Raw genomic sequence first — 25,054 nt, forward strand, 5'->3', positions numbered from 1 at the left:
GTCTTTCAATTTAGTTTGAATAGACTCGATCCACTCATTTAAAAAATTATATGGCTCCACTTGATTTCAATCAAAGCTCGATCTAATTCAATTCAATTTCTATCAAAACTCGACCCAGTTCAACTTGATTAGATTAAATTTTGATAAAGTTTGACTCAATCTATTCAAACTTCATCGAATTTGTATGTAACATGTAACTTTGTACACATCCCTTCCTATGCAAAAACACTAGTTAACTGCACCCCAAATTACCTTCTATGTTCTTTTTCTATTAACAAAAAAAAATGAGACAAGTTGCACGAACACTTCACTTTTGATGTCGAACTCATATTGGATTCTCCAAGAATACATAACTTTAGACGAATCTGACACGTATCGCTTGACATTTTTGAAGAGTTCAAGCAACATAGATAGCAGGCTACAACATATTTTGAATTCAAAACAGACTCATAATTAGTTAGTAAAAGTAGAAGTTTGACTCCATTTTGCAACAAAGGAAAGAAACAGTTTTAGAGCCTGTTTGGCTCAGCTTAAAAGCTGGTTTTTGACTTATTTAGCTGTTTGGCAATACTTAAAATAACTTATTTTAAGTTAAAAAAAACTTATTTTAAGCCAAAAGTTAAAAGCTGGGGTAGGGGTGTTTTTTTTTTTTAGCTTATAAGCTGTTTTTAGTTGACCACATTTTTACCTTTTTGCCCTTAATATTTTTATACAATCTCCAAATTACCCACATAACCCTAACATCTCTTTCTTCCATTTTTCCCTTTTCACGTATAGATGATAGAGAATTACTATTACTAATGAATGAAAATAAAAAAAATCTTAAATCTTTCAAGTGATCTATTCAAATTATATATTATTAAAATGTAAAATAAGTTGCACATATAACTTAAATAAAAATTTATATTCCTCTTATAAATAATTTGTGATAATAAAGAAATATGTGAATGATAGACAATTATTATTACCTATGAATGAAACTAAAATAAAATCTTAAATCGTTCTTTGATCTATTCAAATTATATGTCTTTAAAATCTATAATAAGTTTATACTCCTCTTATAAATAATTTGTTATGAGAAAGAAATATGTGAATGATAACAAAATATAATTATTTATGGCTGTAAAATATAAAGTAATTAACTTTTATTATGTTAACAGCTTTTAAGGGTATTTCAGACATTTTGATTTAAAAAGCTGTTTATCAGCACTTATTTGCCAAACACATCAACAACTTTTTTTTTTAACTTCAACACTTTTATCCAAACGCATAACTGCTTATTTTAAAAATAAGTTTCAGCACTTTCAAAAGTACTTTTTTAAAGCTGTATTAAGCCCATCCAAACGGGCCCTTAGTCTATAAGTGGTTATCCAACAAAGTTGCATTAAATAGCATTTATACATATTAGTTGGACACCCCATAAGAGGCTTGAAAATCTATTGTATAATCCAAAAAAGACAATTTTCAAGAATAGCAACTAGTCTAACTTGTTTTCTTTTTATTAGACAAATGAAGCTTCTGTTATACTTGCATCTCTCAATCATTGTTATGTCCATTGCAATCTCAAGTTGTGAATCAAATGATCTATTAGCATTACAAGACTTGAATAACAGGATAACAGATGATCCACTTCATGTCATTGCTTCTTGGAATGATCATTCTTCACATTTCTGCAACTGGACTGGTGTAACATGTAGTCCTTATAATGACAGAGTTATCAATCTTGATTTGAGTTCACGAAAACTCGTTGGCACCATACCGTCTTCCATTGGCAATCTCAGCTTCCTAACAGGTATACATCTTGAAAACAATAGCTTCCATGGTGAAATTCCTCAAGCAATAGGTCTCTTGCTGCAGCTGGAACATCTCAATCTTAGTTCAAATTCTTTTAGTGGAAAAATTCCGACAAATTTAACTTACTGTAAGGAGCTTAGAGTACTTGATTTACGAGCTAATGATCTTGTAAGAAGAACTGTGGATCAACTTAGTTCATTCACAAAGTTGAACTTCTTAAGACTTAAGAGCAACTCTTTCACTAGAGGCATCTCGCGTTGGATAGGAAACTTTTCGTCTTTAAAGTACCTTGACATTTCGAGTAATAGTCTAAAAGGACCAATTCATCAGGATCTTGGATGTCTAGTGAGTTTGGAAGTATTTAAAGTGTATGAAAATGAATTGTCTGGTACAATCCCTTCGTCGATTCTCAATATTTCTTCCATATACTATTTCACTGTTACTCAAAATCTGCTGCATGGACAACTTCCAGCAAATATAGGATTAACTCTTCCAAACCTTGAAGTATTTGCTGGTGCTGTCAACAGCTTCACCGGATGTATACCTGTTTCATTGGCGAATGCTTCTAGGCTTCACGTGATTGATTTTTCCCAAAATGAACTTACCGGGGATGTGCCATATAGTATAGGAAAACTGAAAAGTTTGGTTAGGCTCAACTGTGAAGTGAACAGACTAGGAGGGAGGGGAAGTTCTGAGGGTTTGAAATTTCTTGATTTCTTAACTAATTGTACAAATATGATAGTACTAAGTTTTGCAGCCAATTACTTTGATGGAGAATTGCCTTACTCAATCGCTAATCTTTCAACTGTACTTGAGATACTTACTCTAGGTGACAATAGGATACATGGTACTCTTCCTGCTGGAGTGGGTAGTCTTACTAAGTTGACACTACTAGGAATGGAAAATAACTGTCTCAACGGCAGTGTTCCTGAGATGATAGGTAGACTTAACGGTCTGGAAGGTCTTTGTTTGAGTGGAAATGCATTTTCAGGGACGATACCACTCTCTATTGGTAACTTGACAAAGTTAATTAGTCTATACTTGCAAGAGAATAGACTAGAAGGAGTTGGGGAAATGTAATATCTTATCGGTGTTGAACCTTACTAGGAATCATCTTGTTGGCTCCATACCGAAAGAAGCTGCAGGATTATCTTCCCTTTCGATCTCTTCATCGTTGGCAAGTAATTCATTCTCTGGACCTTTGCCAAAAGAACTTGGTCAGCTGATAAATCTCAAGGAATTGGATGTTTCAGAGAACAATTTATCAGGTGAGATTCCAAGTACACTCAGCCAATGTCTCGGCTTAGAGCGCATAAATATCAGTGGTAATCTCTTTCAAGGAACTATTCCTCAATCTTTAATAGATTTAAGAAGCTTAGATGAGATGGATTTTTCAAGGAACAACTTGTCAGGGGAAATACCAGAGTTTCTTGGGAAACTTCCATATCTCCGAAAACTTGACCTCTCATTCAATGAACTTGAAGGTAAGGTTCCAAATGAAGGGATCTTTGAAAATACAAGTGCATTTTCAATCAACGGAAACAATAGGCTTTGTGGTGGTGTACCCAACTTACATTTGTCTGAATGCTCTAAAGCTACCAAGCACCTTGGTTCAAGAGTACTGCTAGCAGTTATAGTTACTCTTTGCATTATCAGTTTTGGTGCTATGTTCCTGTGCTGCTTATTACAAACTCAGCAACTCAACAAGGGCACAACCTTGGAATGCTGAGCAACTGTTTGAGATACCAAGAACTACATATCGAGCAATACATAGAGCAACAGATGGATTCTCTGATGCCAACTTGGTTGGTAGAGGAAGTTTTGGTTCAGTATACAAAGCATATTTCGATGTTGACACTACAATAATGGCAGTGAAAGTGTTGAACCTACAACAAAGAGGTGCCTTAAGGAGCTTCCTGGATGAATGAGAACGTTGAGTACTATTAGGCATCGTAATCTTCTCAAAATCAAGACTGCTTGTTCGAGCATTGATCACCAAGGTAATGACTTCAAATGCTTAGTTTTTGAGTACATGACTAATGAAACCTACATGATTGGTTGCATACAGAAAATGATGATCAGCAACACCAAACAAAGAAGCTGAGTTTCATCCAAAGACTAAACATCGCCATAGATGTTGCTTCTGCTCTTGACTATCTCCACAACCACTGCCAAACACCAATAGCTCACTGTGATCTTAAGCCAAGCAACATACTCCTCGACGAAGACATGTCTGCACATGTTGGTGACTTTGGATTAGCAACATTTCTCCTTGATACATCGAGTAGCAATTCTCAGAGTCCTGCAGCATTAAAGGGCTCTATAGGTTACATCCCAACAGGTACAACAATGTCATAAGTTTACATTTCATATACGATTAATACATATATCATCCTAGTTTGGTACCTCACAGAGTATGGATCAGGTGGTCAAGCATCCACATTCGGAGATGTTTACAGCTATTGCTAGAGTTATTCATCAGTAGAAAACCAACTGACGCGATGTTTAACGAGAGTTAAACATTCACAAGTATGTTTCAATGGCTTTGCCTGAACATGTCATGGAGATTGTAGATCCCTCATTGCTCTTGACAGAGGAAGAACAATACGTCAATCAAGATGAAGCAACAACAATGGAAGAATGTTTAGTCTCAGTTTTGAAAATTGGGCTTACATGTTCTGCATCATCACCAACAGATAGAATGCCAATAGATACTGTTTTGAACACACTTCAAGCAATCAACAAGTCCTTCATTACAAGTAGATTATAACAAAAATCTCAACCTTCACACTTTGTCTCAATTTGTTTGTATTACTTTTCTTTTTAGTCCTTTAAAAAAGAACGATTTTTTTTTAGCAATTCTTTGATATCAACTTTAATTTCCATCTCATATCATAAGACCACAAGATCAATTAACATTTTAGTGAAGTATAACTAGAAATAGTGTATAGTCATATTAATTAATAGTAATAATATTTTTTTATATGATTTTATTTGTTGAATATATATTGTTATTATAATATTTTTTCACCCCTTTTTTATATTTTTTGTCGTTTAGTTTGAAATTAAGGAAATGACCTTCATTGGAGAAGATTGATTAGTGAGTAATTAAAGATTTATCAATTAAGGCTCTCACTTATTCAGGGTAGTATTTTGATTTTTGAGGATGAAAATAGACAGTTAACCACACAATTTATTTGGACTAAAAATTCCTTTATATTTCATGTTTCAATTATGACAGACATGGTTTAATGTATTTGTCCCATATTTATTACTTCCTCTGTTTTAATTAATTTTGACTTAACACAAAAATTTATCGACTTAACACAAAAATTTTCAGAAGTAAAGAATTTCTTTTAAGTTTCGTGCTCGATAGTATTCCCTCCATTCAATTATAGTTGTTTATTATATTATTTTGAGATGTCTAACAATATTATTTATCCCGTTTATTAAATTAATGGATAATTTTATATTTAGTTGTTCATTAGTCATTCTCTACGCAAAAGAACAAACTCTATTATTGTGTCATTTTTTTGTATGCTAACATACTTAAATAATACTCATATCTTAAAATTGAATATATTGTTAGAATACTTTACTTTTGTATCATAAGAAATTGAACTCTCAACTATTTTAGAATGAAAAGGCAATTTCATAGTGCTGCTATTCGTTTTTTTCTATAAACAAGAGGAATTATTCAGGCTAGTATTTTGAGGATGAAAATATAAATTATTGTTTCATTATTTCTTTCCTGCTAACGTACTTGTGTGATTACATGTGGTATGATCATGGTGTCCGGGAAGGTCTTCGCCCACCTCGACTTGTTCCACGTGATATCTGTCACCTTCCAACAATAACAGGTACCAAGTAACCCCATCCACAAGAGTAGAACAGACGAGAAGAATCACCTAGTGTTTTTGTCTGTGTTGGGATTTAAACTTGAGAGACCTCATAACTCTCAAATCATTTTATTCACCGCTAGGCTATACCGTTGAGGTGATGCTAGTCATTATTTTTTTATGACGGTAGTATTCGGGTCAGCTTTCACGCAACTCGACTAATATCGCGAGATACTTGCCACCTGTCACCTCCAACCAACGTACCAAGTAACTCTGTCCACTAAGGCTAGTACAAATGAGAAGAATCACCTAATATATTTTTTTTTATCTCCATTGAGTTTTGAACCTGAGACCTCATAATTCTCACCTAGTCGTTATTATGTTCAGCAAACAAGGACATTGATGATCTCATACATGAAAAAGAATCTGTCAAACGAAAAAAAAAATCAAAAAATATGACGTTAGTTTTGTGCTAAAATTAGCCTATTCATGAAAACTTGACTGGCACAACAATATGCAACAAGCTAAGCCAATTGGTAAAAGATTTTGTCACTCTCAGTCTGTCCAACAAATTTGCATTTATTAGCATTTATACATGTTAGTTGGAACTTGAAAGAGCCCTGAAAATTATTGCATGATTCACATTATTATAAGAAAAGGAAAGCTTATATTCTTTCTTCTTACAAGTTAAAAACAGCAATTAGCTAGTCTCTAAAAAAATCCAGGACAAATGAGGCAGTGGTATCTAAAATCCAATTCCAAATGGCTTTTGTTGTTATACTTCCAGTACTCAATTATTGTTATGTCCATTGAAATATCAGGTCTCGAATCGACTGATCAATTAGCATTACAAGACTTGAAAAGCAGAATAACAGAGGATCCACTTCATGTCATGGCTTCTTGGAATGTTCATTCTTCCCATTTCTGCAACTGGACTGGTGTAACATGTAGTCCTGGAAATGGAAGAGTTACGTTTCTTGATTTGAGTTCACGACAACTTGCTGGAACCATACCGTCTTCCATGGGTAATCTCAGTTTCCTTACAGGTATTGATCTTGGAAACAATAGTTTCCGCGGTGAAATTCCTCAAGCTATAGGCCGCCTGTTGCAGCTGCAACATTTAAATGCTAGTTACAATTATTTTAGTGGGAAAATTCCTACTAATTTAACTTACTGTAAGGAACTTAGAGTACTTGATCTACAATTTAATGAACTTGTTGGGAAAATTGTGGATCAACTAAGTTCATTGTCGAAGCTGTATTTGTTTAAACTGAAAAGGAACTCACTCGGAGGAAACATCCCCCGTTGGTTAGGGAACTTTTCATCTTTAGAGTTTTTTGACATTTCGGGTAATAGTCTACAAGGACCAATACCTGAGGAACTTGGGCGTCTAACGAAGTTGTTAGTGTTTCATGTGAACTCTAACGAACTATCTGGTACAATCCCTCCATCGATTCTCAATATTTCCTCCATATACTATTTCTCTGTTACACAAAATCTACTGCATGGACAACTTCCAGCAGATGTAGGCCTCACTCTTCCAAACCTTGAAGTATTTGCTGGTGCTGTCAACAGCTTTACCGGACCTATTCCTGTTTCACTAGCGAATGCTTCTAAGCTTCGCGTGATTGATTTTTCCCAAAATAAACTTACTGGGGATGTGCCAACTAGTTTTGGAAAGTTGGAAATGTTGGTTAGGCTTAACTTTGAGGCGAATAGACTAGGCGGGAGGGGAAGTTATGAGGGCTTGAAATTTCTTGATTCCCTAACTAATTGTACACATCTGATGGTACTGAGTTTCGCCACCAATAACTTTAGGGGAGAATTGCCTTACTCAATCACTAATCTTTCAACTGTACTTGAGATTTTCTCTCTAGGTCACAATAGGCTGCATGGTACTCTTCCAGCTGGAATAGACAACCTGATTAGTTTGACGCTACTAGGAATGGACGGAAACTACCTCAATGGGAGTGTGCCTGAATCTATAGGTAAGCTTGAATATCTTGAACGTCTCTATTTGAACGGAAATGCATTTTCTGGGAAGATACCATCCTCTATTGGTAACTTGTCATTGTTAAATACTCTATATCTGGACGAAAATAAACTAGAAGGAAGCATACCTCCGGAGTTGGGGAAGTGTAAGTTCTTGTCAACGTTAAACCTTACTAGGAATAATCTCGTTGGCTCTATACCGAAAGAGGTTGCAGGATTATCTTCCCTTTCAATTTCTTTATCATTGGGAAGTAATTCTTTGACTGGATCCCTGCCAAAAGAACTTGATCAGTTGATAAATCTCGAGGAATTGGATTTATCACAGAACAAGATATCTGGTGAGATTCCAAGCACCCTCAGCAATTGCCTCCACTTAGAGCGTGTATATATTAGTAATAACCTCTTACAAGGAACCATTCCTCAATCCTTTACGAGTTTAAAAGGATTGGAAGAGATAGATTTTTCTCGGAACAACTTGTCAGGGGAAATACCTGAGTTTCTTGGGAAACTTTCATATCTCAGAAAACTGGACCTTTCATTCAATGAATTTGAAGGTGAGGTGCCAAATGAAGGGGTCTTTTCCAATACAAGTGCAATTTCAATCAATGGAAACAGGAAACTTTGTGGAGGTGTCTCGGACTTGCATTTGCCTGAATGCTCCAAAGCTCCGAAGCACCTTAATTTAAGAGTGTGGATAGCTGTTAGTGTTCCTGTTGCACTCTTAGCTTTGTTGCTATGTTGTTGTGGTGCTTATTACAGGATCAGAAACTCAAGAAAGGCACACCCTTGGATCGAACAGCTAGCCCAGATACCAAGAACTACATATCGAGAAATACTTAGAGCAACGGATGGTTTCTCTGAGGCTAACTTGGTAGGTACAGGAAGTTTTGGTTCAGTATATAAAGCGCATTTCCATGGTGAGGAAACAATAATGGCAGTGAAAGTGTTGAACTTACAACAAAGAGGGGCCTTGAAGAGCTTCCTGGATGAATGTAGAGCTTTGAGAAATATAAGGCATCGTAATCTTCTCAAAATCAAGACTGCTTGTTCGAGCGTTGATCACCAAGGTAATGACTTCAAATGCCTAGTTTTTGAGTTCATGAGTAACGGAAACCTACACGATTGGTTGCATCCAGAAAATGATGACCAGCAACACCAAACAAACAAGCTGACCATTATCCAAAGACTAAACATTGCCATAGATGTTGCTTCTGCACTCGACTATCTCCACAACCACTGTCAAACACCGATAGTTCATTGTGATCTAAAACCAAGCAACATACTCCTCGATGAAGATATGTCTGCCCATGTCGGTGACTTTGGATTAGCAACATTTCTCCTCAACACATCAAGCAATTCTTGGAGTCATCAGATTTCTGCAGCACTAAAGGGTTCTATAGGTTACATCCCAACAGGTACAACGATGTCATTAGTTTACATTTAATATTCAGTCATATATCATTCTGCAGAAAATTGATTTAGTACCTTGCAGAGTACGGATCAGGCGGCCAACCATCCACACTTGGAGATGTTTACAGCTTTGGAATAGTGTTGCTAGAGTTGTTCATCTGTAAAAGACCAACTGATGCAATTTTCAACGAGAGTCTAAACATTCACAAGTATGTTTCAACAGCTTTGCCTGAACATGTCATGGAGATTGTAGACCCCTTATTGCTCTTGGCAGAGGAAGAGCAAAACATCAATCAAGATCAAGCAAGAAGAGTGGAAGAATGTCTACTCTCGGTTTTGGAAATCGGGCTTACATGTTCTGCATCATCATCTAGAGATAGAGCACCAATAGACACTATTTTAAGCAAACTTCAAGCAATCCGCGAATCCTTCCTTACAAGGAGATGATATAATATAACTGCTTATTTTTCATGTTTCTTATATTAAGCCTTGTTAGCATATAGAAATTTGTAAACAGATCTAAAGTTGTTTTGATTCAAACAGGCAAGAATAGAACACAATCTTATAATCAAATCTGCTGAATAATGAATAAATATCATACAGTTATTCCCAACTTTAGTTTTACATGAGAAAGCTAATAGTGTGCTATGCATTCTTGTTGCAAAAATGTACAAATTGAAAGGAACCAACAAATGTTAAAACATATCTCACAAATAGTTATAGCAACATATTAATTAGTCATTCCCTACAGAGAATTGAATGAAGTCTATTATTGTTTCTTTCTTTTTCAATTCAGTCAACATACTAAAGTACTCCTTATACAGTATAGCCTACCAATATTGAACATTTCAAAACGACCTACTAAACATAGATTTTGAACTGTTCTTTCAACACAAACCAGTCAAGTTTCATATAAAATATGTCTATCCCATTTGATGAGATATTGTCCAAAATAGTATGTCTTTGACAACCCTTCTTGAACTTCAAAAGTTAAATCTTTTCTATTCGGAAACCACTATCATTATTCACTACCATCATTAGCTATCACCGTCATCCATCACAACTATCAACGAACAACAACTACCATCATCAACCTCGTCAATCACACCACCACATCTAACTATTAGCCAACGCCAACACCATCCCCAATCGGCATCCTCAACCTCCATATCTAGCCATCACCAGTTCACAGCCACTAAGCATTGGGTGGATTGGCTATAGCTGTTGCTGCCTCCTTACACTTGATAGCCTGTCTGAACTATGATTGTTACCTAGTTCAGTGTCAAAAGTAGACACTTTTGGTCAGACTTATCATTCATGGAAATGTTGAAAATACCAAGAGAAGTGTCTTGTGTTGTTGTATCAATTGAAACATAAAACTAGATAGCCACGAAAAAGACAAGTAAGAAATGCTTCTTTAAGAAATGAAAAATATGGTGCAATCAACATATCAAGATTTGCTGGTAATGGCCAGAAAACTGTACATATGTGAATGTTCAAAAAAAAATTATATACAAACAGAATGCCTGGTATGTACTACCTACTTAACCTAAGTATTGTATATCAATAATTCTGATGAGCAGAGACAAGTGCTGGATCTGGATAGACGGCAGGCAATTTATCGATGTACATGAGAAGTGTCGTCATATTTTCCCTCGTTATTGTGGACAAGTCTTTGATGTCACATATGTTGGTGTATATCCAAAGCTCTCCGGAATCCATCCTTTTTAGACTATCTCGACAGAAAGGGCATGACTGAGATCGGGCACGCCTACAGCAACCATGTAACATTGACAAATTATTCAAGTAGAAGACAAGCTAATAAAGAAGACAAAAGAATAGGAAAACTATTATTTGCATAAGCACGGCTATTATGAGAGCATAACAAGTATTCTCCCGTGTTTTTTCCCTCTGAAACCCCTGATAAAAAGCACTAAGCAGAAGACCTTTCAGAGACCAATCAAGCACTTCACAGATAGATTAAGACTTGTCACCGCAAGAAAATCAACCTTACCAGAATCACCCTAGAATCCAAATCAACAGAACACTGTCTCACCGAGAAATTTTTCAAGAGATGCTTCACCAATTTTACCTACATACTAGCAGAATTTAGGATAAAAGTCGCCCAGAAGGTAGGAAGCCGTTGTGATATTTAACCAAGAGAATTTGTAAAATCCTTCCATACTTGTTCAAAATGCTGCTCAAAGCAGTGGCGCAGGCAAGATTCTCACCAAGAGAGTTCATTATCCACTATATGTACAAAAAAAAGTTGACTTAATATTTATATAGTGTGATTTTCGGGCGAAGGGGTTTAAGATGAAGTCCCTTCAGCCCCTCTAGCTCCGCCCTGGTTTAAAGTAGGACTTTCGTTATTTTAAGCCAAAAAGACAATTCCTTCAGAAGCATTGCTGGACCATAAAATCTTATTGGTGATAAAATTTGTGAGCAGTTATATATGTCCATCGTTAAAGACAGGTATATCAAAGTAAAAGTAAATTCAATCCACACACTCAATCAAATACAATGATCTGGCAGTTAACACTAACTGAGAACCCACAACCTTCCTGAACAATTACTAAACTATATTTAGTATGCACGAAGTAACAGAAAGGTGGAAAATCTAACAAATTAGAGGAGTTGGCTCACCAATTTCTATAACACTTCATGCATAAAGAGTGATTGCAGGAGGGCAACACAACCTTTGTATTCATCTCCATGCAGATACCGCATTCCTCCTCCCTCTCTATTTCGATTTCAGACAGCTTACCTTTGCTCGTCTCATCTCCTCTTCTGTATTTGGTTGCACACAACTCTCGTTGCTTCCTATCATCAATGTCAGTGATTCCCCTTTGAAGTTGCAACAAAGAGGGAAATATCACCCCTGTTCAATGACAACACAACTCAATGAACACCATACTTATAAGAAACAAAAGAAATTGAAATGCCCTACAACGTGATTTGAGGAGACTAAATAAGAACATCCAAGTTAACGCACCATAGAACTGTTTTATACTAGCTTTTCTCTCATGAATATACATGCTTGTGTTACCATCCTCATAAGCCTGCAATAGACATCATATGGCAACTTTCATACCAAGAAAGCTGAAAGACAGAACGCAACAAGAAAAATGGGAAAATTTACCTTATAAATATGGATCCTAAGCAATCCTAGAGCACCAGCAAAGTGACAGTCAGTCCACTGAACAAGAAACAGAAATATATGAGCACAGTGACTGTACGATAGTCTCATCTGAAGGCTAGCACCATCATATTCTTTTGGATAATCCGAAGCCCTGTATATCTCAAAAAGAATCAGTCATGTCCAAAGATACCACACAAAATGCTTCAAACATTCACACGAAAAGGGTACAAATTTCTTATTTTAAGGGGAGGGGAAAACCAGTAGTGGAGGCAGAATTTTCAAGTAACAGATTTTCAACATCTACTATATATACATAAAATAAAAAAATTGGTCTTGCATTACAGTGCGATTTTCCTGTGCCCCCCACCCCCAGCTCCATACGGATCCACTCATTCACAAATTATAGCTTCTGGAATACACGGATTCTCAAAATACAAAATGTTTTGCCTGGAATTCTAGCTAGGAAAAATAAGCACCAAAGATATGGTCTAGTCAATGAACTAGATTGAGAAACACAAAGTCTCAAATTCAAATAACAACAAACACAGAGTCTCAAATTCAAATAACAACAAACACAGCCAAAAAAGCACTTGGAGATTTCTTGACACCTAATCCTGTGAAATTAATGGAGGAGCTCGAAAAACACAAACTTAGCTCAACACCACAGTTATAACAATCTTAATCATCACAAAGAAGAAAGTACAGAGTATCACTCAATAATTAGGCAAAATTAACACTAAATTTCCAAATTAAGGGTTTTAACTTCTCAGAAATTCTATTTAGCTTAAAACAACAAAGCCAAAAGAAATAAAAATCCCAACTTTGTCCATCAAAGCTAGAAGAATAGAAAAAAAAATAACGTTTTTGATGTCAAATCACCGATTAATGATCAAATCAACACCTTTTTTTGTACCGACAGTTGATTATACAGAAAAATAAAATTGTGGCACTACGCAAATACTAAAAGGGGAAGAATATTGAAAACATACAGAGTATTAGCATGCTGAATATCAGCTTCAAGTGCTTTGAGTGAATCTTTAAAAGACTTCCTCATCACTCCTATTTTATATTCCCATTCAACAACAAAACAAAACAAAAGCCTCTTCCACTCTGTTATATACTGATTTGATCAACCAAAAAAAAAACTGCAGATTATTCGATCGAAGCGATGAAGAAGAAGGTGAAAGAGGGGCCCCGGGTGGTTGTATAGAGACGCAGCTCACTCAAAAACAACAATTTGCCTTGCACAGCACGCTTCTTCCTGCTTATACTGAAGAAAAAAAAATCTCAACAATTGAGTAAAAATTATGAAGTGTCATGGCTTTTGTACAACACCGTTGATGCTCTGCTTAGGGCTGATATTGAACGTCAATTTTAACTAATTTCCCTTTTTCGACCGATATTTAATTTTTCTTACATTGATATTGGTCAAATATAATATTAATGTTTTTTGACCTTTTTTTAAAAATAAAATCTCATTAAATTAATATTAGATAGAATTATAAAATGTATTATTTAATCAAAAAGAAAAAAATATTCAAAAAGGTAAAATAATATAGTATAAAATATATTATTTTATTTTTCTAGCCAAAAGAATTTTTCTTATACACTGTATCTTTACCAAAAATATTTCATGTATGATGATGAAAAAATAATTGATTAAAAGTAATTAAAAAATTTCTTGAAACTATATCTAATTTGAATGTCACAAAATCAACAATAATATATCAAATAAGTAAATACTATGTGATTACAAAAGAGATCATTTCACCGCAACAAGACTTACCATTGTAGTAATATTGAAACTTTTGAATGCAATAGAAAAATTTAAAGATGAACTTCGACTAGATTAAAATTTTAAAAAATAATAGAATACTAAATTGTCTTATTTATATTTGTATTTTTAAAGCATTATTAATTTATAATATTAATGATACCATATATTTATATAGAAGTCTTTTAAAAATATATTATCTTATTAAAATAATTAATCTTTTTCCTTGATTCAAGTCGAGATCAGAAAAAAAAAATAATTTACTAGATATTAATTTAGTGTAATTCTTCTTACAGTAAATTTCATCAAATCCGTAATTGGCGTGCAGCTGCGAATGACACTTTGGTTTGAGAGTGAGCCAAATTGTGCTTGGACATCAACGTCGCTTGCGCATTTTAATAATGAAAAGAGTTTTTTGTTTTAAAATAAGTAGTATTTTGATTAATGAAATATCAATAACTTTTATTAAGAAAAATATCTTTATAAAAATAAAAATTATATAATCAATAAATTATTAAAAATTTAAATTCTTAACACATTTATTAAAGATATATTAGTGAATAATTTCTTTAATATATATTCAAATTAAAAACATCACTTATTTCATAACGAAGTAAAAAATACATAAAAATTACATAATTATAGTATTTAAGTCAGTGCACTGTCCTTCTGAATGACTCAATTAGTTCAGAGAATGATCATCATATGGATGATTCGAGATCAATCCCTCTCAATAACTTCTAAATCAAGTTTATCGTATAAGACTTAACTAGTGCAATTTACGTTTTCAAAGTGTTAAGTCGGTGCACGGCTGGCAAGTTGTGAGAGTATGGGGATTTGTATTGTACTTGCCAACAACATGATTTGTAATTATACAAGGATGTCATCATCTTGAAGAAACTATACGTGGAGTTTGTGTTAAAAAAGACAAATGTTGGAAGAATCATGAACATCAACCAACGTTCATACGCTCATAATTAATGAAACGAAAGGACCCAAGTAACCAACATCAAAATGATGAAGAGGTTATTAAAGACGTAGTATCGCCGATAAAATTATTTCTCTCTTAATTAAAAATTTTAGATTTATATTTTTGAATATGTAACAATGAGTTTAGTGGTCTTGACTTTATATATTGAGCACGAATAATATTGATAGGAACAACTTTTTTTCCAAATAAAAATAAGTACAAATTAATCGATTTACGATACAAATACGAAACACATAATATAAAATCGATTTACCCAAATAAAAACTTTTATCCATTTAAATAACAAGTGTATTTATACGTATACAATATCTCTATAGCATAATACAAACGCATTTAGTGAAATTGTCAACTTGATTACGTTGCATATTCTAATTTTTGTTCGTCTCATATCCAAAAGATATATATATATATATGTATATGTATATCATTGAGATAAAGATAAGCATCTTCCTCTTAAAGAGGAAACAATAAATTAAAGCAATATAAACCAATGATGTATAGCATTTTTTTAATTAATAATTACTTTTATAAATATAATGGATTAGACTATCATTTAATTAGTAGTAGGACCAAATATGATTAGTTGTGTATGACAATGACATAACAACTTTTTAATTTTTATGATTTTAAGTGAAATATTCAATTTAATTCAGCATACGTGGAGTAATGAACAACCCATTTCTTGCGCAAATAACCTATTTAATTAAATTAACTTGATGTTTTTTTTTTCTGAAGGAAATAATAAAATAAATTAGCAATTTTCTTTCCTCTGATTGATATTATTTGATAAAATGACCCTTTGGTTCTTGCTTAAGGTACATAAATCATCTTGTGGGACTCGTAATAGTAGTTTGTTTGATCAAAAGATTGAAAAAATATATTCTTGCTACTTAAATTAATGATATTTTAATACATTTTTATAATCAAGAAATTTTCGAAGAATAATATCACACAATATTTGATGGATAATGAATTTGTTAATGTACTATTTCAGTATTTAAATAGGGAAAAAACATAATTGTCTTTTATACTTGTCCTTACACGCTTAAACTGTTGTGACGATCTATTACACACCTTTACTATTTAAAAACGAATTTAATAATGGGCAACTTTCACATATAGCAAACAAAAAATTCATATTTGTATGCTATAGCAAACTTTGCATAATTGCGCTCCATAGCAAACATAAAACTGTATAATTCGCTATACATATACAGGTGTATAATTCGCTGGCTTAAATTGTATAATTCGCTAGCCTATTTCGCTGCAATTGTATAATTCGCTATCCTATTTCACTGCAACTGTATAATGCACAATTGTATAATTCACTGCCTACTTCACTGCAATATTAAGTGTATAGCAAGGGATATATGTTTTTCTCTCGCTTTATACAAAAACAGAAACACAATATATACACTTCTGTTGTAAAAGCTAGAGAAAATTGTATTTCACTGCAATTGTATAATTCACAATTGTATAATTCTTTGACCTTTTTCTCTGCAATATTTGAAGTAAAATGTTTGTAAATTGTATAATTAAGTGTATAACACGAAGATATATATTTTTGGATGTGTATATACAATTTTCTTTCGCTTTATACAAAACAGAAACAGAATTATACACTTCTGTGTATAAAGCGAGAGAGGCGAGCGAGAATGGAGAGTGGCGAGCGAGATTTCTGGGAGAGAGACGCTGGCAAATTTTAGCTAACGTTTGCTATGAAGCACAATTAAATCAAACCCTAGCTATTCCATTTATTTTAGGTTATTAGTTTGTTGTTATATACAATTTTCCCTTTAATAAAGGGTCATATCTATTCAAAGGATCAACAACCAAAAGCATCTCAATTCTGGCTAATATATATTGTGCCAAAAATTTTCTTTCAACATTTACTAGCTCATAATTAAGTTATATTACCATAATTTATGCACATTATAACCACTTTAAATATAGGAAAAAATTGTTATATGAGAGTAACATCTAACAATATTTCCCAAAATTGCAAAACGTATTAAATTAAAATTAATTTCAAAAAGAAAAAAGAGGTAGTCAATATCTAATCTGCCATCAAAAGTCTATCCCATTAAAACAGAAGAAATCAACGAAATATTATTTTGAATTCTTACATTTTATTTGCTAACAGTTATATTATTTATCCTTTTTAACTTCTTTTGTATTTTATTTCTTCAAATCTTTGATAGTTAGAGTAATACACTTTCAAAAATATCAATCAATAGTTGAAAAGTGTTGAACAAAGTGCATTACAATTTATTTTTATTTCTTTGTTAATTTTCATATTAAAGTAGGTATAACAAGTTATCAACTTTTTGAATCGGATTCTATAATTCTAACTCTTATCTTTAAAGTTAATTAACTTATTAGTTATACAATAATTGTCTTAGATAAAAGGATTTTTTAAAGTATTGAATTAACAAAATCTAACTTAAAAAATAATAATTAAAAAAGTATTTGAAAAAATCATTTATATAAAAGATATTAAGTAGTAATTTACATCTAGAAATTTAGAAAAATAAATAACCAATCCAAGTAAAGACCCACCTAAATTTTAAAATATCCCTAATTTTATTTGGGTGGGTTATTTTAATTCAATTTTTGTTCAGAATTTTGAATTATTTTCTTTAAAAAAAAATTAATCACGGGTCCGAATTATAATTGGTCACGTATCAAAAATGATTTTGCAAAACCACTGTTAAAAAATAATGGCATGAATGAGCTTTTCGTAAAAGGTAATGGCATAGATGAGCCAAACTTTTAACGAGTGGCATAAATGAGCTTATTCTGAAAAATTAGATAACATATTTGAGTCTTTTTCTTCTTAAAATAAAAGAGAGAGTGCATCACACACACCGTAATGAGAGTGGTATAAAAGAGAGATGTGTTTCTCAAATTAAAAAGTGACATTTAAGATATGAAGCTCAAGAAAAAGGTATAGTTTAAGCGTGTGGAGAAATTATCAAAATATGGTGTCACCATCTTTACGTGAGAGAAAGAAACCACTTTCTATGAGAAAAAAAATCATTGCGCTGCTATTGATGGCGCTCTGATACCATGTGTATAATAATATTCTCCCAAGATGAGCTCTACGTGAAAGACTTCTATATTATATATAATATATTAAGAGTACAATGTATCAAGTAGACTAGAACTCTGATAAAAGTACAGACTTAAATAAGAACTCTTAGAGTATTAAGTGTTAGACTAAAAGGATTCAACCTATTTGATATGCATTAGTAGATAGAACTTTGCTAGCCTTGAATAATAGTATCATAGGATTTCACCTTTATCCCATCTTCATTAATTTGACGTGTATTGAAAGAAGGAAAACGAAAAAAGAAATACTCCCAGGCTCAATTCTTGAAAAAGAAAGAAAAAACAAGACATTCGATGAAATTTGAACCGCCAATTTCACTTATAGAGATGCACCCAATAACAAGACATGCCTCGAATTTGAACCATATAGGACAGTTTGAGCTTGGATGCACCCATATACTAAAGTAATTTGTGTAAATATACATTTCTATATATGGTTTAGAGAAAGGAGCACGGGTGCACGTTAACACAATACGCCCTTACCTAAATATAACGATCTACATTACTATGGATAACGTCTATATACATTCTATAACATACCCCGGACTTGTTTCACATAGCATGATGCTAGGAACTCTGTCCGCCATAGCGCCTCTGTCTTTGCTGAAAAGAACATAAAGCCTCTAAAAACTCAGCTTCACCAAAATCAGGCCATTGTGAATGAGAAAAGAAGAGTTCAGTATAAGCCAACTGCCAAAGTAAGAAATTGCTAAGTCTTAACTCTCCGCTAGTCCTTATAAGTAAATCAGGACTTGGAAATTCAGTGCATTTTGTTTGTAATTCCTGTTCTACTAGGAAACTATTAATGTCTTCGGGTTCGATATTGCCATCCTTCACTCTTTGAGCAATGGTTTGACAAGCTTGTACAACATCATACTGTCCACTATAGTTAATTGCAACAAGGATATGAAGTCGGGAGTTTGCTTTTGTAGCCATTACTGCTTTATCTATTAAGTCCTGCAATGACTTGGGGAGCTGACTGGCGTCTCCAATTATAGACAATCGAATCCCTGTTCTGTATAAATCCAATGAAAAGCATATAAGGGAACTCCTTAGACTATACAGAGTCGATCATAAATTCATAATACCTCAAACTTAAAGCTCTAAGAAGGAAAATAGGAGAGGTTATACAGATAAGTGTATTTCAATTGTTCCACATTCTATAAAGCATAAAACAAAAACGACAAATGTTGCATTTGTTGTTAAGTAGTAGAATTTCACACTGGAAGCAAACGTATTACTTATACAAGATTACACTAGTAATCCAAAGTTTCATATTGCAATTCAAACTTTGTATGAGTTATATGACGCAGAAATGTATATTGGGATTAGTCCTCTTTATGCAGCCATAGGGAGATCATTAACTCACATTGTTAGTAGGTGTTGACAAGAGACGAACACAAAAGGAGGTGGCTTCATGAGGATTTAAAGTTTACGAGTTCTAAAGTCACAGCTCTTTTGTTTACTGGGTTCGAGCAGGAGTGACTCAAGCATATTAGTGGCCTAAAGCAAAAATCAAACGGGGTCTTAAACTTGAATTACTAATAACTTTTATATAACTGATTTCTTCTAGTTTTCAATTGATAATATAACCATTCTTATTTTTTAAATTATTTTTCATGAGATATAGTTCTCTAAATACGTCAAATTTCTTCTAATAATTCCTTAATTTTTCATGAAAAATTTACTTTTTCTACAAATAATATTCAATATTTCTTAAAAAACAATAACTTATAACCTATTATTATTAAAAATAAAGGCACATGTCTTTTTTTAAACACTGTCGAGCCCAGAGGCGGACCCACATGGTGTCCGCCGGGTGCTCGAGCACCCATTAACTTCGTTACGGAATATATATATCTATGTAGAAATTGATAGGTATTTGTATAAAATTAACATAGAGCACCCAATGAATAATGATTTAGTTGGCCCAATGACTCCTGGATGGGTACTTAAGACTTTTTTAGTATTGTTGTACCAAGGTTCGAATCACAACCTTAAATTCTTAGATCCGTCACTGGTCGAGCCACCCTGAATTCAAGATATAGATTATATATACACAGATTTCTTAACACAAAAAAAAAATTGAGTCGAAACTATTGAATTCCATCAAATCAGTAAATATAGTTTGTTCGATTGGCTAATGTATGATTATTCAATAATACCATTAATGTATGATTATTCAATAATACCATTTACCTGGTAAGATTTTCAAGTTCATCTTTCAGTACTTTATCGAATAAGCCCATCAAAAGATCAACTTCCGCCTATAACATAAACAACACAAAACATTACAAAAGAAAAAAAATTAATATCATCAAACACAAATCAATAACTGAGCGCATAGATAAAGGGAAGTTATAGAGTTTACTTTAGGACGGAACCAATTTTCAGAGGAAAAAGCAAATAGAGTAAGAGCAGAAATTCCCCAATTGTAGCTGAGCTTAACAAAGCTCCTAAGAGTTCGAATACCGGCTGCGTAACCTAACGCAACCGGTAATCCTCTCTTCTTTGCCCACCTTCTATTCCCGTCCATTATCACCGCGATATGTTTCGGCATCAGTTCTCTCCTCAATTCTGTAGGCAACGGCACTTCTTCTTCATTGATTGAACTCTCGTCCATGGCGATATAATTGTGGTCAATGTTGCTGGTGGCGTTGTTTTGCGCAGAGGCAAGTGGATGAATTGGCAGTCTTTTTGTTAAATTGGGGAAAATTTGAAGGTTTATTGATTTTGGTTGGGAACAAAATTTAACAGGGGAAGGGAAGATTTGTTGGAGCTGAAATGAAAACGCCATGTTTTTGAAGGCAAAAGGAGCTCTTGCTCACCAATTTATAGAAACTAAACGGTTTTGATACACAAATTATTATTAATTTGTTTGTTTCCTAATTACCTCATTTTTCCCATTGATTTTTAAATTATAGTATTTATCGTGGCAATCAATTTGTGTGAATATCATAAATCTATGATAACGAAAGTAACAAGTTTGGTCCATAAATTATATTTTGGTTTATTTATAAATGATTTTGCAATTAGTTTCTTTTTTGAATTTTTACTAACACTCTGTTTGAATCATTATTACTTATTGTATTTGTATTGTATCGTTATCATATCTATAATATTTATTTTGATTGTTACTTAATATTTATTATATTATATTTTTAAATTTTATTGTTACATAATAATGAAAATATTTATTTTTGTTAGAAATATTTTATCTCCAACTTAAAACTTTTCGTTATTGATTTAAATTTAGCGTGACTTCAATATATGAATGTGAAAAGATATTATCTTGGAATGCAATTCCGTTATGGCTAAGGAATTTGCATGATTTTTTTTTTTTGGTTAATTTTATGTAATTAATTATTTCTAACATAATCTATAATTGTAGTATATTGACAAAGCACTGTGCAACAAAAAAAAAACCTAGAATTTCTACGCCACGTACGTGTGGCTACTAATTAAAACAAACAAAAAAATTCAAATTATACAATTTGAATTCTACAAGCAACTTACGGTGTTCACACATAATCGAAAAATTCAATAAAAAATCTTTGCACGTTTAATTTGAGTTTTCTGATTTTAATTTTTAATTGATAAAAGTTGACTCTTATTTTAAGCAAAAAAAAATAAATTAAATCAAATTGACTATAAATATCTATTAAAAAATGTAACTGTGTATGTATGTATAGTTTTATATACTTTTTAATGATACATATTTAATTTTTACACTGTTGATTGTTCAAAATTGAATTGAAATAATTAATTTGAGCCCAAAAAATAGTTATTAGTTTATTGGTAATGAATAGGATTGTTCGAAATCAAATCGAACTGAAACAAATAGTTTAAATTAAAAATAGTTCTTGATTTATTGGTAATGAGTAATTTGTTCAGTGATTTTGCTAACAGTCTTAATTTTATTATCATTGAATTATCGATTCTTAATAATTCAATGTTTTTCTTAATGTGCTAACTGATAACCGTATTGTAAATCAGTGAATTGTATTTATATCATTTAGTGTGTGTTTGGAATGACTTGTTTTTTTTTGTAACTTTTGATTTTTAAGTTTTTTTTAAAAAAAATATTAAGTGCTTGAATAACATAAAAACTATTTGAAGATACTTTTTAAAGCTTAAAAAAAAATATCTTTTAACTTTTAACTTATAAGTAATTCAAACAAAGTCAATCCGAACACCCCCTTAATATATAAAACCGGTGACTTAATGTTTTAGTTTCAAACATTCAGTTTTAACTGTCTCCACTCTTGGTTATTCTATAACTAGTTTCTGAGAACGTGCCTTGCACGTTTGTGCCTTATTATTATCATTAAATTTTTATATACTAAAAAGTTAAGTAATTAAAAAGATGCTTAAATTAACAATAGTAGTTTTACCATTTATCTTTTATTCGCTAAATAATAACAAATATAATATGAAGAACATTAAATAGATGATATATCCAGTTATTTTTTTGTTATCCTTCTCTCATTCTCTTTTCTTCTCATGTTGAATAGTGCAATTGCCTTCCTATGATAATATCAATCTTAGTAAATTGGTTCTTAAAAAGCATATTAAAAATTTAATTCTCAAAGTGTTATTACATAGATAGTGGAGAATGACTCTTCACATTGAACTTTTAATTTTAAAAAATTATGTGTATGAGAAATAATTAACAATCAATAAGTAGGCAGAAGAATATCACATTATCATAAATAAAATAATACCTCTAAGGCAAAAGTAGACATTCTAGTTTGGAAAATAATTACTACTTAACTATTTATGGGTCCAGCTCCAATCAATAATCTATAGATTGGAGTTTGACAATTTTCCAGCTATAGTTAAAATTTTACATCAACAATAAATAACTTATTATCACAGTAGATAGACGTTTGATGCATAAAATTTATAAATGCTAAAAGATTTCGTCAATGTGGTACATATGCAAATTTATGATATAAACACTTGGTATATTACGAAATACATTTGAAGCCATTACCATGATTAATATGTCAATTATTTTTATCATTATATCACATATACGTCTTCTTTTTAACTTTAGAGAGGTATTGTACACATGATTTATGAAGAGAAAAGAATAATACTCCTTTTTTCATAAAATTTCTCTTTGAATGATAAATATAAATTGACTAGTATAAACTTTTCATAATGACTTATTCTAGATATATGATCAATTTGAGGAATGAATATTCAACACACAAATAATAGACTAATAAGATCAATAAATTATACATATAAACGAAAAGTTTAAATAAAAATACAACCTCAAAATCACATATATACTATGACCCATTCTTTATCTCCAGTTAGGTGGGTCATTTTATTTTAGGATATGGATTTTATATATATATATATATATATATATAATCATATTTGATTTCTCATTTAGTCATTCCTCTACTCATAAATAATAATTTCAAAAATATATTTATACTATAGTAGAACACTCTATCGAGAGTCAAATAAGCATGTTAAATAAATCGATTAATCTTTTACTAATATGAATTTCATCAGTAATTAAGAAACACAGTAGAACATGAATTGTATATGACTAATTTCTTCACGTAGACACAAAATATTCTAATAAAAAAACAAAATCATAAGAAAGTACATCAAAATATATAAAAAGGAAATATATAATACTTAGGACGGACAAAAAGAAGATAAAAGGAAAAAGAAAAAATAACTGCACATACAAAATGATTTGCAAAGTTCATTTTTGCAATAATCTCTCATCCTCCTCTTGTCATTTACATGAAGATCATGCTAGGCAATTTATAGCAGTAGCTAGGATGACCTTTGAGTAGATAATTAATTTGCATTAAATTATCAATGATTTTAGTCCATATCAAATTTGTTTAACGGAAAAACTTTTCAAATACTCCTAATTTTTACAATAGAGTAATTAATTATTAATGTGAATTTGATTACACTAGCAATCAAGACAACCACTAACCAACAAACAAATAATAGACTAATAAGATCAATAAATTATACATATAAACGAAAAGTTTAAATAAAAATACAACCTCAATCACATATATACTATATAGAGTATGATCCATTCTTTATCTCCAATTAGGTGGGCCATTTTATTTTAGGATATGGATTCACACATATATATATATATATATATATATATATGATTTCTCATTTAGTCATTCTTCTCACTACTCATAAATAATAATTTCAAAAATATATTTATACTAAAGTAGAACACTCTATCGAGAGCCAAATAAGCATGTCAAATGAACTGATTAATCTTTCATTAATATGAATTTCATCAGTAATTAAGATACATAGCAGAACATGAATTGTATATTACTATTTTCTTCATGTAGGACACAAAATATTCTAATAAAAAAAAACAAAATCATACGAAAGTACATCAACATATATAAAAAGGAAATATATAATACTTAGGACGGACAAAAAGAAGCGCATAAAAACAAAAAAAAAATTTACTGCGCATACAAAATGATTTGCAAAGTTCATTTTTGCATGATAATCTCTCATCCTCCTCTTGTCATTTACATGAAGATCATGCTAGGCAATTTATAGCAGTAGCTAGGATGACCTTTGAGTAGATAATTACATTAAATTATCAATGATTTTAGTCCATATCAAATTTGTTTAACGAAAGAACTCTTCAAACAAATTCTCCTGATTTTTACAGTAATGAGTAATTAATTATCAATGTGAATTTGATTCATGCATCAATCTAAATGAGTTATTTATTAATTATTTGATTATATTTTATAATATTTGTTTTAATTATTTTAATATAAGGATAAAATGATAATTCAACTTTGAGCTTTAAATCTTTCCACTTATAATATAATATGATATATCAGTATTCATTTTTGAGCAAGATATAATCTGTCAACTGTCAAACTCATGTGTATGATTCATTTGGTTCGTTACTTATTTTTGAGTAATTTTCAATGATTTGTCACATGTCACATACTAACAAAAAATTTCGA

General features: G+C 31.8%; 3 protein-coding genes and 1 pseudogene across 3 annotated transcripts; 2 read left to right on the forward strand and 2 right to left on the reverse strand.

Moving 5' to 3' along the window:
- The first annotated feature begins 1,509 nt into the window (after nucleotides 1–1,509).
- Nucleotides 1,510–4,689, forward strand: LOC107001671 (annotated as a pseudogene).
- On the forward strand, nucleotides 4,334–9,648 carry LOC107032238 (probable LRR receptor-like serine/threonine-protein kinase At3g47570). Its single transcript, XM_015233821.2, has 3 exons — nucleotides 4,334–4,553; nucleotides 6,455–9,040; nucleotides 9,118–9,648. The coding sequence occupies exons 1-3, from the start codon at nucleotides 4,334–4,336 to the stop codon at nucleotides 9,480–9,482; spliced, it is 3,171 nt and encodes a 1,056-aa protein (XP_015089307.2). The 3' UTR covers nucleotides 9,483–9,648.
- A 784-nt stretch (nucleotides 9,649–10,432) lies between these two features.
- Nucleotides 10,433–13,575, reverse strand: LOC107032414 (E3 ubiquitin-protein ligase AIRP2). The gene is made up of 5 exons (XM_015234014.2): nucleotides 13,167–13,575; nucleotides 12,178–12,328; nucleotides 12,031–12,097; nucleotides 11,682–11,916; nucleotides 10,433–10,806 (listed from the first exon to the last, which is right to left on the reverse strand). Exons 1-5 carry the CDS (start codon nucleotides 13,229–13,231, stop codon nucleotides 10,599–10,601), a joined length of 726 nt encoding a protein of 241 aa, XP_015089500.1. The 5' UTR covers nucleotides 13,232–13,575; the 3' UTR covers nucleotides 10,433–10,598.
- Nucleotides 13,576–18,317: 4,742 nt separating this feature from the next.
- On the reverse strand, nucleotides 18,318–20,980 carry LOC107031979 (dehydrodolichyl diphosphate synthase 2-like). The gene is made up of 3 exons (XM_015233512.2): nucleotides 20,425–20,980; nucleotides 20,253–20,320; nucleotides 18,318–19,068 (listed from the first exon to the last, which is right to left on the reverse strand). The coding sequence occupies exons 1-3, from the start codon at nucleotides 20,848–20,850 to the stop codon at nucleotides 18,621–18,623; spliced, it is 942 nt and encodes a 313-aa protein (XP_015088998.1). The 5' UTR covers nucleotides 20,851–20,980; the 3' UTR covers nucleotides 18,318–18,620.
- Between the last annotated feature and the right edge of the window lie 4,074 nt (nucleotides 20,981–25,054).

This window comes from Solanum pennellii, chromosome 10 (assembly GCF_001406875.1).
Source record: "Solanum pennellii chromosome 10, SPENNV200".
Taxonomy (NCBI): domain Eukaryota; kingdom Viridiplantae; phylum Streptophyta; class Magnoliopsida; order Solanales; family Solanaceae; genus Solanum; species Solanum pennellii.

What these genes read in the sequence shown, in the direction of transcription:
- LOC107032414 (XM_015234014.2), bottom strand. Translation starts at nt 13,231, where the DNA reads ATGAGGAAGTCTTTTAAAGATTCACTCAAAGCACTTGAAGCTGATATT. An exon ending in TAGTATAAAACAGTTCTATG is followed by an intron (nt 11,917 to 12,030) that starts GTGCGTTAACTT and finishes GTCATTGAACAG; the next exon opens with GGGTGATATTTCCCTCTTTG. An exon ending in ATGAAGTGTTATAGAAATTG is followed by an intron (nt 10,807 to 11,681) that starts GTGAGCCAACTC and finishes TGGTTGCTGTAG; the next exon opens with GCGTGCCCGATCTCAGTCAT.
- LOC107031979 (XM_015233512.2), bottom strand. Translation starts at nt 20,850, where the DNA reads ATGGCGTTTTCATTTCAGCTCCAACAAATCTTCCCTTCCCCTGTTAAA. An exon ending in AAAATTGGTTCCGTCCTAAA is followed by an intron (nt 20,321 to 20,424) that starts GTAAACTCTATA and finishes TTTATGTTATAG; the next exon opens with GCGGAAGTTGATCTTTTGAT. An exon ending in GAACTTGAAAATCTTACCAG is followed by an intron (nt 19,069 to 20,252) that starts GTAAATGGTATT and finishes GGATTTATACAG; the next exon opens with AACAGGGATTCGATTGTCTA.
- LOC107032238 (XM_015233821.2), top strand. Translation starts at nt 4,334, where the DNA reads ATGGCTTTGCCTGAACATGTCATGGAGATTGTAGATCCCTCATTGCTC. An exon ending in CAACAAGTCCTTCATTACAA is followed by an intron (nt 4,554 to 6,454) that starts GTAGATTATAAC and finishes TTGAAATATCAG; the next exon opens with GTCTCGAATCGACTGATCAA. An exon ending in TATAGGTTACATCCCAACAG is followed by an intron (nt 9,041 to 9,117) that starts GTACAACGATGT and finishes AGTACCTTGCAG; the next exon opens with AGTACGGATCAGGCGGCCAA.